The sequence below is a fragment of the Alosa pseudoharengus genome, unplaced genomic scaffold (genome assembly GCF_046254945.1).
Source record: "Alosa pseudoharengus isolate Yale_2024_CS ecotype anadromous, Long Island Sound unplaced genomic scaffold, YU_APseudo_1.1 YU_APseudo_1.1_scf_10, whole genome shotgun sequence".
Classification (NCBI taxonomy): Eukaryota; Metazoa; Chordata; class Actinopteri; order Clupeiformes; family Clupeidae; genus Alosa; species Alosa pseudoharengus.
The window spans coordinates 8935829-8948190 of NW_027468565.1; the positions used below are offsets into that span (position 1 = coordinate 8935829).

General features: G+C 39.4%; 1 protein-coding gene across 1 annotated transcript in view; it reads left to right on the plus strand.

Annotated features, from left to right (window-relative positions):
- The first annotated feature begins 6762 nt into the window (after positions 1–6762).
- The window catches only part of ice2 (interactor of little elongator complex ELL subunit 2), a 19795-nt gene continuing 14195 nt past the window's right edge, over positions 6763–12362 (plus strand). The window contains exons 1-8 of the mRNA XM_076262725.1: positions 6763–6875; positions 7149–7250; positions 7418–7727; positions 7874–7993; positions 9465–9599; positions 9707–9823; positions 10461–10617; positions 11807–11982. Coding sequence (XP_076118840.1) covers positions 6862–6875; positions 7149–7250; positions 7418–7727; positions 7874–7993; positions 9465–9599; positions 9707–9823; positions 10461–10617; positions 11807–11982 — 1131 coding nt within the window. The 5' untranslated portion in view covers positions 6763–6861. The remainder of the gene's footprint in view (positions 6876–7148; positions 7251–7417; positions 7728–7873; positions 7994–9464; positions 9600–9706; positions 9824–10460; positions 10618–11806; positions 11983–12362) is intronic.

The following is a 12362-nucleotide window of genomic DNA, read 5'->3' on the forward strand; positions in this document are numbered from 1 at the left end:
TGTTTTTTTGTGAGGTCAGTCATTCCTCCATTAGACCTGCATGTTTCTGTGTTCTACCCATACTTTTCTTGCTCGTGAGGTTGAGAGGGTGTGTGTATGTCCACATGCACCTTCTCCTCATTCAAACATAGGGGGAAGTTTCTTTATGCTTTGCCATGTGCTATTCTCCTAACCGGGCTGCAGACCAGGAACCAGTGGTCATGCACAGGGCCTGTAATGAATGCTCATACTGTATGCCATAACCATCATTACCGTAACAGTAATTACTCATTGTGCTGCAGCTTTACCAGATAGAGATTTCACTTGTCCTTATTCACATACAAAAGTCAGATACAAAACTCCACAGATGTAAAACCAATGAAAACTGTATCAGACTGTTAATAGTAATCGACAACCCCCCACCCCCATTACACACACACACACACCCCCTCACTTGACCTCACCTGCCCTCATCTTCAAGAAAGAGCCGAGAGCTGAATTTGATCATTCAGTGAAATCACTCAGGGAGATTTTTGTTACTCTAGGCTCTAAGTGGGAGGTGGCTGTTAAAGGCAGGTGTGCGTCACTCCTCACAAGAGACAAGCAGACAGTGCAGATGTGTGTGCACGTGCACAAGCACCTTCTGGAAAGTTCCCTAAGGCCTCTACACAGAGAGAGCTACTGACTGCTGAACCGAGGGCCAAGTTTTGGTCTAGAGTCAGCTAACATCTTAGCATCAAAGTCTTGTTACAGTATCCAGATATCGTAGAAACAACACAGCAATATTCATTATAAATTAAGTTTGAACAGGCATTGTAGGCATGAACAGGCATGTATTTTTTAAATATGTTCCCTCTCTGTCCTACACAAAATGAGTGCACAAGCCACTGCAAGATGCCAAAAATACTGGTTTCCGGAGCCTCCTCCACTCTGTCCATTGCAATTGACTCCCATCACCTGCTCCTCACATCCTCATCCCAACACCTATAGCAGTGTGCTGTGTTTCATATGACATGTCTGGAAGGCTGGGATTCTTCTATACTCATCACTTTGTGGTGATTCCACGTGCCAAATACCTCTCTGTGTTCTCTCGCCAGCATGACTCCAGGCACTAGTTAGTATTTTAAGACGTTACCGATACGGGTGTCCATGGGGCTGCCTGTGGGGTCCTTGAGACATTCTGATGTGCAGCGATGCTTAGCCTTCAGTGGGACTCCCTTTCCCAGAAGCCTCTGTCCTCCCCACCAGTCGCAGCCCAGAGCTGGGGAGGAATGCTATCACTCACTCCTAGCTTGGGGTTTTGTATTAAAGTCCTGTCGATGTTGCATAGGCAAAAAACTAAGCAATATAGAAGACTGAGCAAAGAAAAGAGACTTATTATTCGGCTCCCTTTTTCAGTGATTTGTCAGAGGCACTCAGACTTGTTTGGACCTGTGTAGTTTTGAGGATGTTCCGCTAAAGGGTATGCTTTGTTGCGGATGTTAAAAATAATTGTTTTGACTGGGTTCTGTGGTATTTTTTGTCGTGTTTTTTGAATCGGTCTGTGGTTTCTGTCCAGCCAACTGTATCAACACATGTAAAAGCAATATTGGTATGTTTGTACGTGTTAATGTTTTTTTTTTTTTTTTTTTTGAGGGACAGTGAACACATACGCATAAGTAGCATATACATGTGTATGTGTGTGTGTGTGTGTGTGTGTGTGTGTTTGCTTTTCTGTGCTCATATGGTTTGCTCCAGTCGAATCCCAGACAAGGCTTTAATCGATGCGGAACAGCAGGGTAAGATGATCAGCTGTGTGTGTGTGTGTGTGTGTGTGTGTGTATGTGTGTGGACTTACTTTTCCAGTTTTAGGTGATTTCTTTTGCTGTTGTTGTTTTTGTTGTTGTTTTGCCGGGTAGCAAAGAGCTTAAGCTCTCTCTCTCTCTTGCGAGGCTGCAGAAGCATGCCGAAATGCACCTCATCTCTCCTGCCTATTCATTGCCTCCTTATGCAAACAGCGACCTTGTCATGACCTTGTCACGACCTACGCAGGCACTGGCATTTTGTAACCTCCCCCCTTCTTGCGTTGATGCGCTGCGCCCATCTGGTGTTCGGACTACCTGCTGACTTGTGACGTCGTGCTCTTTAGATATGTAGTAATAAGACAGGAAGTGTTACGTCACACTCGTGACAGTGTCCGTGTTCAGAGGATGTGAAGGTGTGACCAAGACCCCAGATCAGCCATTCTCCTTGCAGTTTTTTATATACTATATAAAAAGTAACTGAAAGTCTGTTTTATCTTCTCCCAAAAGCACACCTGACACAGTAATTGAAAGTGAATTATGTCTCAGAATATAGAAATAAAAAAGATCATTAAAAAATAAATAAAAAATGAAAAATCTTTTAGCCATAATCGAATGTCAAGCAATAATATATATGGTGTATTATTATAATTATTAATTTTGTGCATAGGCTTTGAACATCTGCATGTAAATACACCTCTTATTTATCTTGGGTTATGTTTTAACTTTGTGTTTATTTGTTTGTTTATTTTACCTTCTCTTTTGATTTGGTTTGTTTGTTTGTTTGTTTGTTTGTTTGTCTGTATATTTGACTGGTTCAGTTCCCGGGTGGAGAACTAAGAACTTCATATGGCCTGTATGCTGTAAAGCTTCATCTCCCCACTCTCTCTCCCCCTCACTCTCTGCTTTTTAATTCACAATATTTAATGTTATTATTGATCACATGTATAAAGTTAACTTTGTAACTTCTGTCTGTATAGGTAAGAAGAAAATACTGCTATTAAGGCCTACTCAGTGCAAATATTTATCTGTTTATTGAATACACCATGCTGTAAGATATCTCTGTTTTTAGTATACTTCTCTTTTAGACTTAGTTTGATAGAGGTAGGGTGTGCACATTTATTTTGTGTTATTCTGACGTGTGGTGCTAGGTAAGTTACTTTTGTGAACAAAACAAATCTTGATTCATAGACTAGGCCACCCTGTTAGTCCACTCATTTCTCTGAGTATTGATGCATTATTGATATTAGGATTCAATAAATGATAATGATAATGATAACAATGGTAAAGAAACTGATAGTGGTTTTAAAAATGACTTTAATACCCAGCAAGTACCTGTATCAGTGTGCTAGTCTTGGGATATGGCTATTTCCTTCTCACTTTTAAGATTTTTAGCAAAAAAAAAAAAACAGTATCAATTAATTAAAAAGGCTATTAAAACTTGCATTTCTGTTTTTTTTTTTTTGTTGTTTTTTTTAAGAAAAATGAAAACATGGAATGGGTTTGCTCATGCTTATAAACTACAGTATTGTGTTTCTCCTAGTTCTGATTGTGAAAACCACTGGTTGAATTTGTTGCTGGTTTGTTTTGCATACAGATATCTACAGCTGTGGGGTTTTAGTATCGACAGCTGGAAAGGACTTGAGTTCTTCAAACTGATACTGGAAATGACTGTACGGGTGACGCTTGATATCAGGCACATTTTTGCTCCCTCATTTAAAACTCAACCAACTTTTTTTTAATGACAGTTTCCCAGACAACTGTCACAGATCCATGTTTTACAAGCAACTTGTGTTCTTGCTCACCCTTACAAGAATTCTCAACGCAAACGTACAAGAAAAAAAACAGTTAAACAAAACCATTTGTTTATTTTGCTCCTCTCTGTAGCAGACAGATAATACTTGCAATAATACACATTGAACTACACTGAGAAATACTCAGTGTTACAGGATGCAGACATTATATTCAGCTGTTGCTATTGTTTTGTTTCTTTTGATTTTCAAACATGTACTCGAATGACAATGTATTTGCACATTTAGGTGACTTCTATCTATCTTGTGTGTCCAACTTTTTCATACGCTGTCTTTATAAGTAATTGGTGTTTTTCATGTTTGTTTAAGACCATAGAAACAGTTAGGTCCATCTATTGCGATGTGCTGTATATTTCAGTTGACAACCCATTATTTGCAGTGCTCAGTATATCCAGTTTTATTCATCTTTATTTTCTGTCAACAACTCAACTAAGATTGTTGAACCATTCAGATGTCAGAGAGCATAGCAGTTGTGTGGTCTAACAGACATTGGGTAAAAGACAACTTTGGTAGAATCAGGTTTAGATTTCTGTAAAAGAATGGACAGTTAGACAATCCACGTTTTTGTTCCACCCTCAGTTTTACAATGTTAAAACTTCAGTTTATTGTATTGCAAACAAAAAATGACTAAAGCATTGTATTTTAAGTATTCATATGTGTATGTAAAATATGCATACTACACATCTGGATCTGTTTCCTGTTTGTTTCATGTGAGCTTAAGGGGTTGGGAGATCCGGGGGTGATGCAGGGGTAGGGCGGGGGGGGGGGGGGGTTCATGCGCTCCACGTTGAAGCAGCATAAAAAATGTGGGGGGGAAAAGCCGAGGACGGTTTGTGGTTTGTCACAAATTTTTATGTCACACGTTTGCTACTGATCTTAAAATGGGGACAGATGATCATGTAACTTTTTACCCAGCTCTTTTAAACTCTATTTAGGAGGTAGTGTCTTCACAAGTAGTTTTGCTCCTTCTTGTCTGATTCCTAAGTATGGAAAATAAGTATTTTGATTCATTTTGTAAATACAGCTGTAAAGAAAAATAAGAAATTTAATGTTGTCTTTTAAATACTTTTCATTCTAATATGAATGTTGTTATATTGTACTTAGAAAACTGTACCTTTAATATTACCTTTATTAAAGTGCATTGGACACATCGATTTTAGATGTGCTTTATGTGCTGGTATCCCATAATAAAATTTACCGCTTGTAATGGGCTCTTATTTATTGTCTGCGTTATTTTTGTTTTGTAGCCATGACAATTACAAGAAAATTGTTATATTCTCTGCAGTGTCCTGCTGCCTGTGTTAGGGGCTATGCCACAAAACAGACACTGTGGGGTGGGGGGGGGGGGACTCCACATTTGAAGTGTCTAATATAATAAATACAAAATATAATAAATGCTAGACATTTTAAGACAATATGAATGTTAGACTATTGTAGCTATAAGTCTATTTGCATGAACTGTCTTAAGTTTTGACTTTATAACATATAAATGTATATTTATAACATTATAATGTAGGCCTAGGTAATTTATTTTAAATGAATATAAAGATTCAAAATGGACATACTCTCATGGGGCAGTTGGGCTATAACAACTGACAGAAAACATGTATGCTTAGTATATAAGTCTTACACCTTGTGGACAAATTATTATCTTCACAAAACAAATAGTTTATCTAGTAGCCATTTTAGTTTTGCTGATTCTGGCTGCTAGGGCCTATGTCAGAAGACAAAATGTTATCTAAACGTTCAAATATGTTCCACAGGAATTCACAGATGTTTATAGATCATGGTTGTTGTAATATGTTAACTTTAAGATTTAAGATATTTAATAAACTGTATAGCCTACACATTTCAGAGCTTGTGACAAATGTATTCTGCCTTCTTCAAACATGTAATGTTAAGTGTTCCTTCTATTTGGTGGGCTATTTCTATTTCAATCTGACAGCTGCACTTGATATTGCCTAATTTTATTACATTTTAATTAGCCTAATGTCTGAGTTGAAAAGTTGAGTTAATTAGCCTAATGTCTCAGTTGAGAAGTGGGGACACAAAGAAATTCTTCCAAAATTAGAAAACAGGCTTGCTAGAGGGTACATTTTTAGATGTTACTATTCATTAAAGACTTTTTATTTGTTATTTTGATCATTAAAATACTTAGATTTTATTACTTATTTAGCCTATGGACACACATATAGCCCTATCCTATTGGGAAATCATTGGTGTCACAAATGTGAGCCTAATAGGCTAATGAATTATAGGCCTACTTAAAACCCTCCTGTTGTGTTCATTTCATGTTTAGTTTTGTGTTCCTGGTCAAAAATGACCATTGCATTATAACTTGGTATAAATCCATAGTAACACATATATTATCATCTGATGTTGTGACAGACCTTTGTATCAATGTATATTCTATTGGATATTACCAGTTTTGAACTTCCATTTGCTTATGACCTGCAGGCCTCATTGACCTGAACCTATGCAAGTCAGAAAGGGGAGAAAACTATTCATGGGTTTCATTAGGCTACTGTAGGTCCCTTTCCACAGGTGTATAAAATCAGGCACCTTGATTGTCAATGCAGACTGCATTGTGCTTGATTAATACACCTGTGAAAAGGGACCTGAGGAAACTCATGAATTGGGGAAAGGTTCAGGGGGAGTAGGGGGGTGTTTGTGTGCTTTAATGTACAGAAGACCACATATAGTCCATCTGATCACCAGGTACCTGGACTCAATTTTATACACTGACCATTTTCTCACCCATTCATTTCTAATGGCCGGTCATTTTAGACCATGAATAGCCTACACATGGGTGTTCTAAAGGTAGGCCTAAATAAAACACCCAAATAGTTATAAAAAATGCCGTGTTAACAATGTCATGGAGAGACTCATGGTGGTCAGAATAAGTTAACAATATTTTTGAGAGAAAATAATTGTCAATCGAACACAGTGGAGGGTTAAGAGGCTACCGGTACTTGTGATACCTGAAATGCAGTAGCTAATCGAGCCACATGCAGCCACAGAAAATATCCTGTTCTCCATAAAGAAGGCGCTAGAACGGCTCAGCATTCGTTGTTCCAACAGTTCTACCGGAACCCTTTTTAGCGACAAGTTGAGTTCCAATCGGCAAGCACATGCCGTTACACAGTCAGGAAAACATGTGAACTAGTGTCAACCATGTTATTAGACATTCTCTGACCATGGTGTCAACATTGGACTGCATCGCACCTATGATCGCACCACTTTTTACAGTACTCTACTAGATATTCTATGTAACTGTACACCTACCTATCATGGAGCTAACATGGTAAGACAGTAGTTTCACCTTGAAAAGGCGTCATTTTGACAATTCATTTTTGTGCAAGTTTAACAGCTAACGTTAACAGCTAGCGATCACTAACTAGACATTGAGGTGATACGTCAATATTTATGTTTCATAATCGCTCTAATTAATATTGCCGTAATTTGACATAGCAGTGCGGAAAAACTTAGGGTGACTGAGATGTTAGAGATGTTAGTAAGTTTCAGTTGGCTGAGTTAAATGTCCACTCTCTCAAACTGCTGCATCTTCCTACTGTAGGACTGATTCCCCTGATACCAGCAGTGTTTTTTTCACCCGAGATATTTATGACAAATTCTCTCTCGCACCAAATATTAAAGAACTATGGAGCATCCTTCACAGGTAAGGGTCTTCATTACTGAATGTAACGGCTTCAAAAGTTTGTGCAGTACTAAATACTGTGATATTAGAGTTAGCCTAGGCTACTACTGCTAAAGCCTATCATTGATTCGACTGAATGGACTGAGCAAGATGCTAAGAAATACGTATATTTGCTTTGATCTGTCAAGTCCAAAGGTAAAGGCAGAGTCGCAAGAAGCAGCTGAAAAAAATCAAGACTTGCCTCCTGATCCACCACAACTTGATAGCGATGACACTTCAGGTGTTGACAGTGACCATGACGCGGATGAAAACCCTCAAGTCAAAAAGAATGCTGCCAAAAAAATCTCTGAAGGAGTTTTGGGTGGTAAAGCTGTTGTCTCTGCGCAGAAGTTTCCGGAGCCCAGGATACCCTATCCGCGTTTCAGTGCCGTCAGCAAGCACCACCATTACCAATACATAAACTGGTTACGGAACAGGTCTCGCATGCTCCCACCACAGGTAGGCCTACAGTAGCTGCCATAGTAGTCTTCTTCACATCATGTGTTGTGGCACAAAAACAGTCTTTTCATGAACTCCTTGGTCTCTCATCAACTCCCCTGGGTAACCTACTGCTGTTTTATTGATGTCTGTGTGTTTGTTTTCAGCATGTAGTGCAAAAAATCAGACAGGAGGTATCAGAGTTCATGGGGTATCTGCAGGAGGCCGCCAGAGCCTGTGCAGAGGATTACAACTACATTTCCCAGGGTGCAGCCCAATATTGTGAGGTTGGGTAGTCTTCTTGTACACAAGTTTTATTGGAAATGTTCTATGAAATCAATCTCTCATCATAGATTTATGTAACTTTAGATTAGGGGTGTAACGGTACACAGAAGTCACGGTTCGGTTCATACCTCGGTTCGGACATCACGGTTCGGTACGAGTTCGGTACAATGGAGGGAAAAGCAAAACAAAAATGCAGAAAGCATTTTTTTTTTTACATGTCTCAGGCTGTACCACCTAGTGTCATACAGTCTCTTCCCTGAGCCATCTGCAACAGCCTGAAGTGTGTAAGATGTAGGCTAAACAGTACAAAAAGTACCCAGACTCCATCTGTAACTTGTAAACAAAATAAGACAATCAGCTATAAAACTGAAAATAGGCCTACAGCATCTCTTATTTCTGAAAGTGCAAATTACATAGAAAAATTATTTTTAAAAATCCACTTAAGCAAGACCTTCAACATCTGTGTTTAGTTGTATATGGAAGGGTCTACAATTTGCCTCAATATTTTTTTTATTGTGTGTAAAGTAATAATCTAGCCTACTAACTGTGAAAATATCACACTATTTTGCCTTTTTTTAAAAAACGAAATGGCTCCTTTCATTTCATAAACAGACTACAACTAGAAGTCACGTGACTTTGCCCTTTGACGTTAACTCACCGTAGCATGGTTTGTTTATTAGCCTGGTTAGCGTTGTCACTTTATTTTACTGTCTATGCACTTAACACTACCAGAACCTCATGTGAGAAGTTACAAGTTACCCCAACATAAAGGTAATTACCACGCGATTTACATAGCTTTCTGTCATTACGAAATCATTTAATGTAAGCCATAGGTTTTGGCCCCATTTGTATCCAAAGGCTGCTGAAGCGCAGGGGAAGTTTTTTCCCCTCGTTTCAGTGATTGGTAGCCTACATCATCTGGGTGATGGCTTCGAATATGTGTAGCATTTTTTCCACTCACATACCCAACAACTGCTGAACAACGCCGACACACAGTTTCATCTTATCCACCACTCTTTCGCCTGTACTAACGTTACTGTAACTGAAGTTCTCAAACTTGCGATCTTAAAGAGACCAGCGGATCCTCTAACTCTTGTGGGTTTAACCTTAGTGCTGCTAATGACTGACGGACTCGACCGACGACCTGACAAAAAAAACATAGGCGCCAATCAGAGCTTCAGAGCTAAGGCGAGGCTACAGATTAGCGTAAGGTGTCGCTAAAGAACTCCCGTAACTCTCGCTACTTAACAGTAATTGCGCATGACATTAATTAATCCACACACGAGTTTTATGTATTTTTATACCGTGTATTCTCCGTGTAAATGCATGCACCGAACCGTGACGCCCGTACCGTTTCGGTTCAATACGAATACATGAACCGTTACACCCCTACTTTAGATGTAGATGGTTAAGTTGCCTGTATGTTAATTATCTATTTTTCTCTCCTCTGGTGTTTACTTCCTTCTTTTGCAGGAGTATTTGAAATCCTTTTATGATCATGTGAGGACCTATCCCCAGTTTTATGTCCTTCAAGAAACTACCAGTCTTCTGGGGAATGTGTATATGCCAAATCTGTCATTAAACACGGAGAAACAACTTCTTGCAATGGTATGGTATAAGGCATTACAATTATGTAGACAGATACATTGTAAAAACATATCCAGGAACTTGACTGATTTAATTTTGTTTATTTGTTTATTATTTTTTTCCCTCAGGGAAACATTGATGTTGGATTCAAAACGATTCTGACTAAGGACTCTCAGCTGCCAGTTGATTACGATTGTGTAAACTCTGCAAATCCTCCATCTAAAAAAGCAAGAGATGTGCACAAGGTACAGTCTTTAAATGCTACAGTAAGTTGTCTGCTTTATGGAGACATGTAATTGCACTGTTTTGTTGTTACTTTTAGAAACCACTAGAGGGCACAACAACTCTTTGCTGTAGTTTAATGTTATTTTGTGTTGAAAATAGAATGCCCTAGTATGCACTAAGAATATTTAGCATAGCTGCTTTTGATAAGTCATAATGATAAGAAGATTTTGCAGGATGATACACCAAGTTTTTTCCCCCACTCTATCAGGTCACCTTACATGCATGCTTACATCCTTACCCTGCTGTTTCATATTGCTTTTGCTAGATTGTTGATAGGCTGTTCCAGACTGCACATGTTGTACTGTGATGGAGGGCCTGTCCTTAAGTCTCCAGTCAATTGTGCATTGCTGTTTAATTCTAACTTAGGCTAGGTTATTGATTGGCTGCTGTAGGAAGTCCCCAACTAAAAGCCTAAAGAATTGAACATCTTTTCCTGTGTTTAGACCTAAGCTGGTTTGTCATGATACATTTCCAGCTCAGTCATAACATATCAGTCATCTTTTCCTCAAGACAGTTCTGTTTAGAGTTACCCAGTTACCCAGAACCTGTTGAAGGTGGACGTGCGCATGATGAGCCATTCTCATGTGTCTCCCACAGGCGGTCAGCAGCGACGAGACAGCGGAGAGGCTGAGCAATAAGTACGAGCCCGACGTGTGTCTGACCAGAGAGACCCTGGTGCGGATCCTGGACCAGAGTGCCGAGTTCACTGAGGACTGGGAGGTGCCGGTGTGGGTGAAGCTGAACTCTCTGACAGGTAGACAACCACACAGACACACAGATTAGAGTGCGGTTCAGGCCGCAAATTTTTGTCCGAACCCGGCCCGCGTCCAAACCCGACCCGAACCCGACAGGCATTTTCATTTTTATGTCCGAACCCGACCCGAGCCCGACGCAGATGATGCCTCAGTTATTCCCATGCTAGTGATTCTTTCTTTAGCCCATTAAACGGAACAAACATGTCTACATTGTTCTTGTCTACAGAATCAGATGAGCGTGCACACACGCAGGTCACACACAGCGCACATTAACAAGAGGCCCAAGCAAGAAAAGTCTTACCATTGACGAAAAAGTCTGAAATGAACTGCAACAGTCTTTGAAACAGTCCCTCTGTCACAGATCCATATGCAGTATCAACGTTAATTGGGGCAACTCGAGGAAATCCTCCTCAGTTGAACGAGACGACCTTATAGCCTACCGGTAGCCTGTGTCTTTATCACATTATGCAACGCAAATAGGACTGCCTTCACATAGTAGGCCTAGACTTAATGTGCTTAGTTTTCTTTGGTCTTAAAATCTCCTGATAGGCTAACAACTTTTTTTTAACGACACCCAAGACGTGCACGTCCAAGAAATGCACATGTGTTGTCACGGCTACATAAACAAATCTTGCACACAGGAAGAAAGCTGTTAGGTCTTTTTTACATTTTATTTTATTCTCAAGAAACAAACGTTTGCATCATGTAAAGCAGATCTCTTGGTTACCCAACATAATAAGCTATTTTAAGTGTAAAGCTTCCAATGCATATCTCCCCCATGTGTCCGAACCCGACTACAATTTCTAAATATTTGTCCGAACCCGACCCGACCCGTCGGGTACTGTCGGGTTTTCTATGGGGCTTTGTTCTGGCACCAATGCATTACTGTAGGTTCTTCCACAGATCAGCAGTGCAAAATAAATCACATGGCCACATATTAACTGTATCAATCTGTTTTTTTATTTTCATTTTACTCTTGTTGATCATTTTACTGTTGTTGCTTACAGTGCTTATATATATATCATATATGCTTACAGTGTAAGTAAAACAGCTAGTATCAGTGATTGTATGTGTTCATTGAATTTATGACATAAATGAAAAGATATATGTTTGTATTTGTGGATGCTACATGTTAGTTTTCATTGGTAAATGCAAAGTGAGCAGACAATGATGTGTCTTCTGTTGCAGGTAAAAAGACTGTGTATATTGACCCTCCTCTGCTAAAGAAGGACCTAACTGTGAGAGAGAAGAACCATCTCTTCCATGAGGAGAGCATTAAATTGGCATTTAAGAAGAAAGTCCCCAAACCTGTGTTCTTCCTCATGACCGGCCAACTTAGCCCAGAAAAACAGCGTCAACCCAAGGTTGGAAGTGTATGTGTGTGTGTGTGTGTGTGTGTGTGTGTGTGAGGGTATGGGTGTTCTACTGTGTTGCAGATGCCTCTATCACACAAGCTCACTTAATCACAATGCTTGAAATTAGATTAGAATCTATACACCATATCACTCTACAGTGTTGACGTTGATTGATGGTTTTTGATTGTTTTTCTCTGGCCATTACTCCTCATCTAAATAGCTTCAAACTTCATTGGTGGTAAGATGTAAGCTGTGAAAGACATTGGACTTCAGTCGTTTAATGTGTGAGCAGTTGGTGGCTGAGAGCTTGAATGTTATGGGGACTGTTTATGATGTAGCTGTATAACTTTTCCAGTCATTCAGCTTTGTTTTTTTTTTCTGTTGTTTTT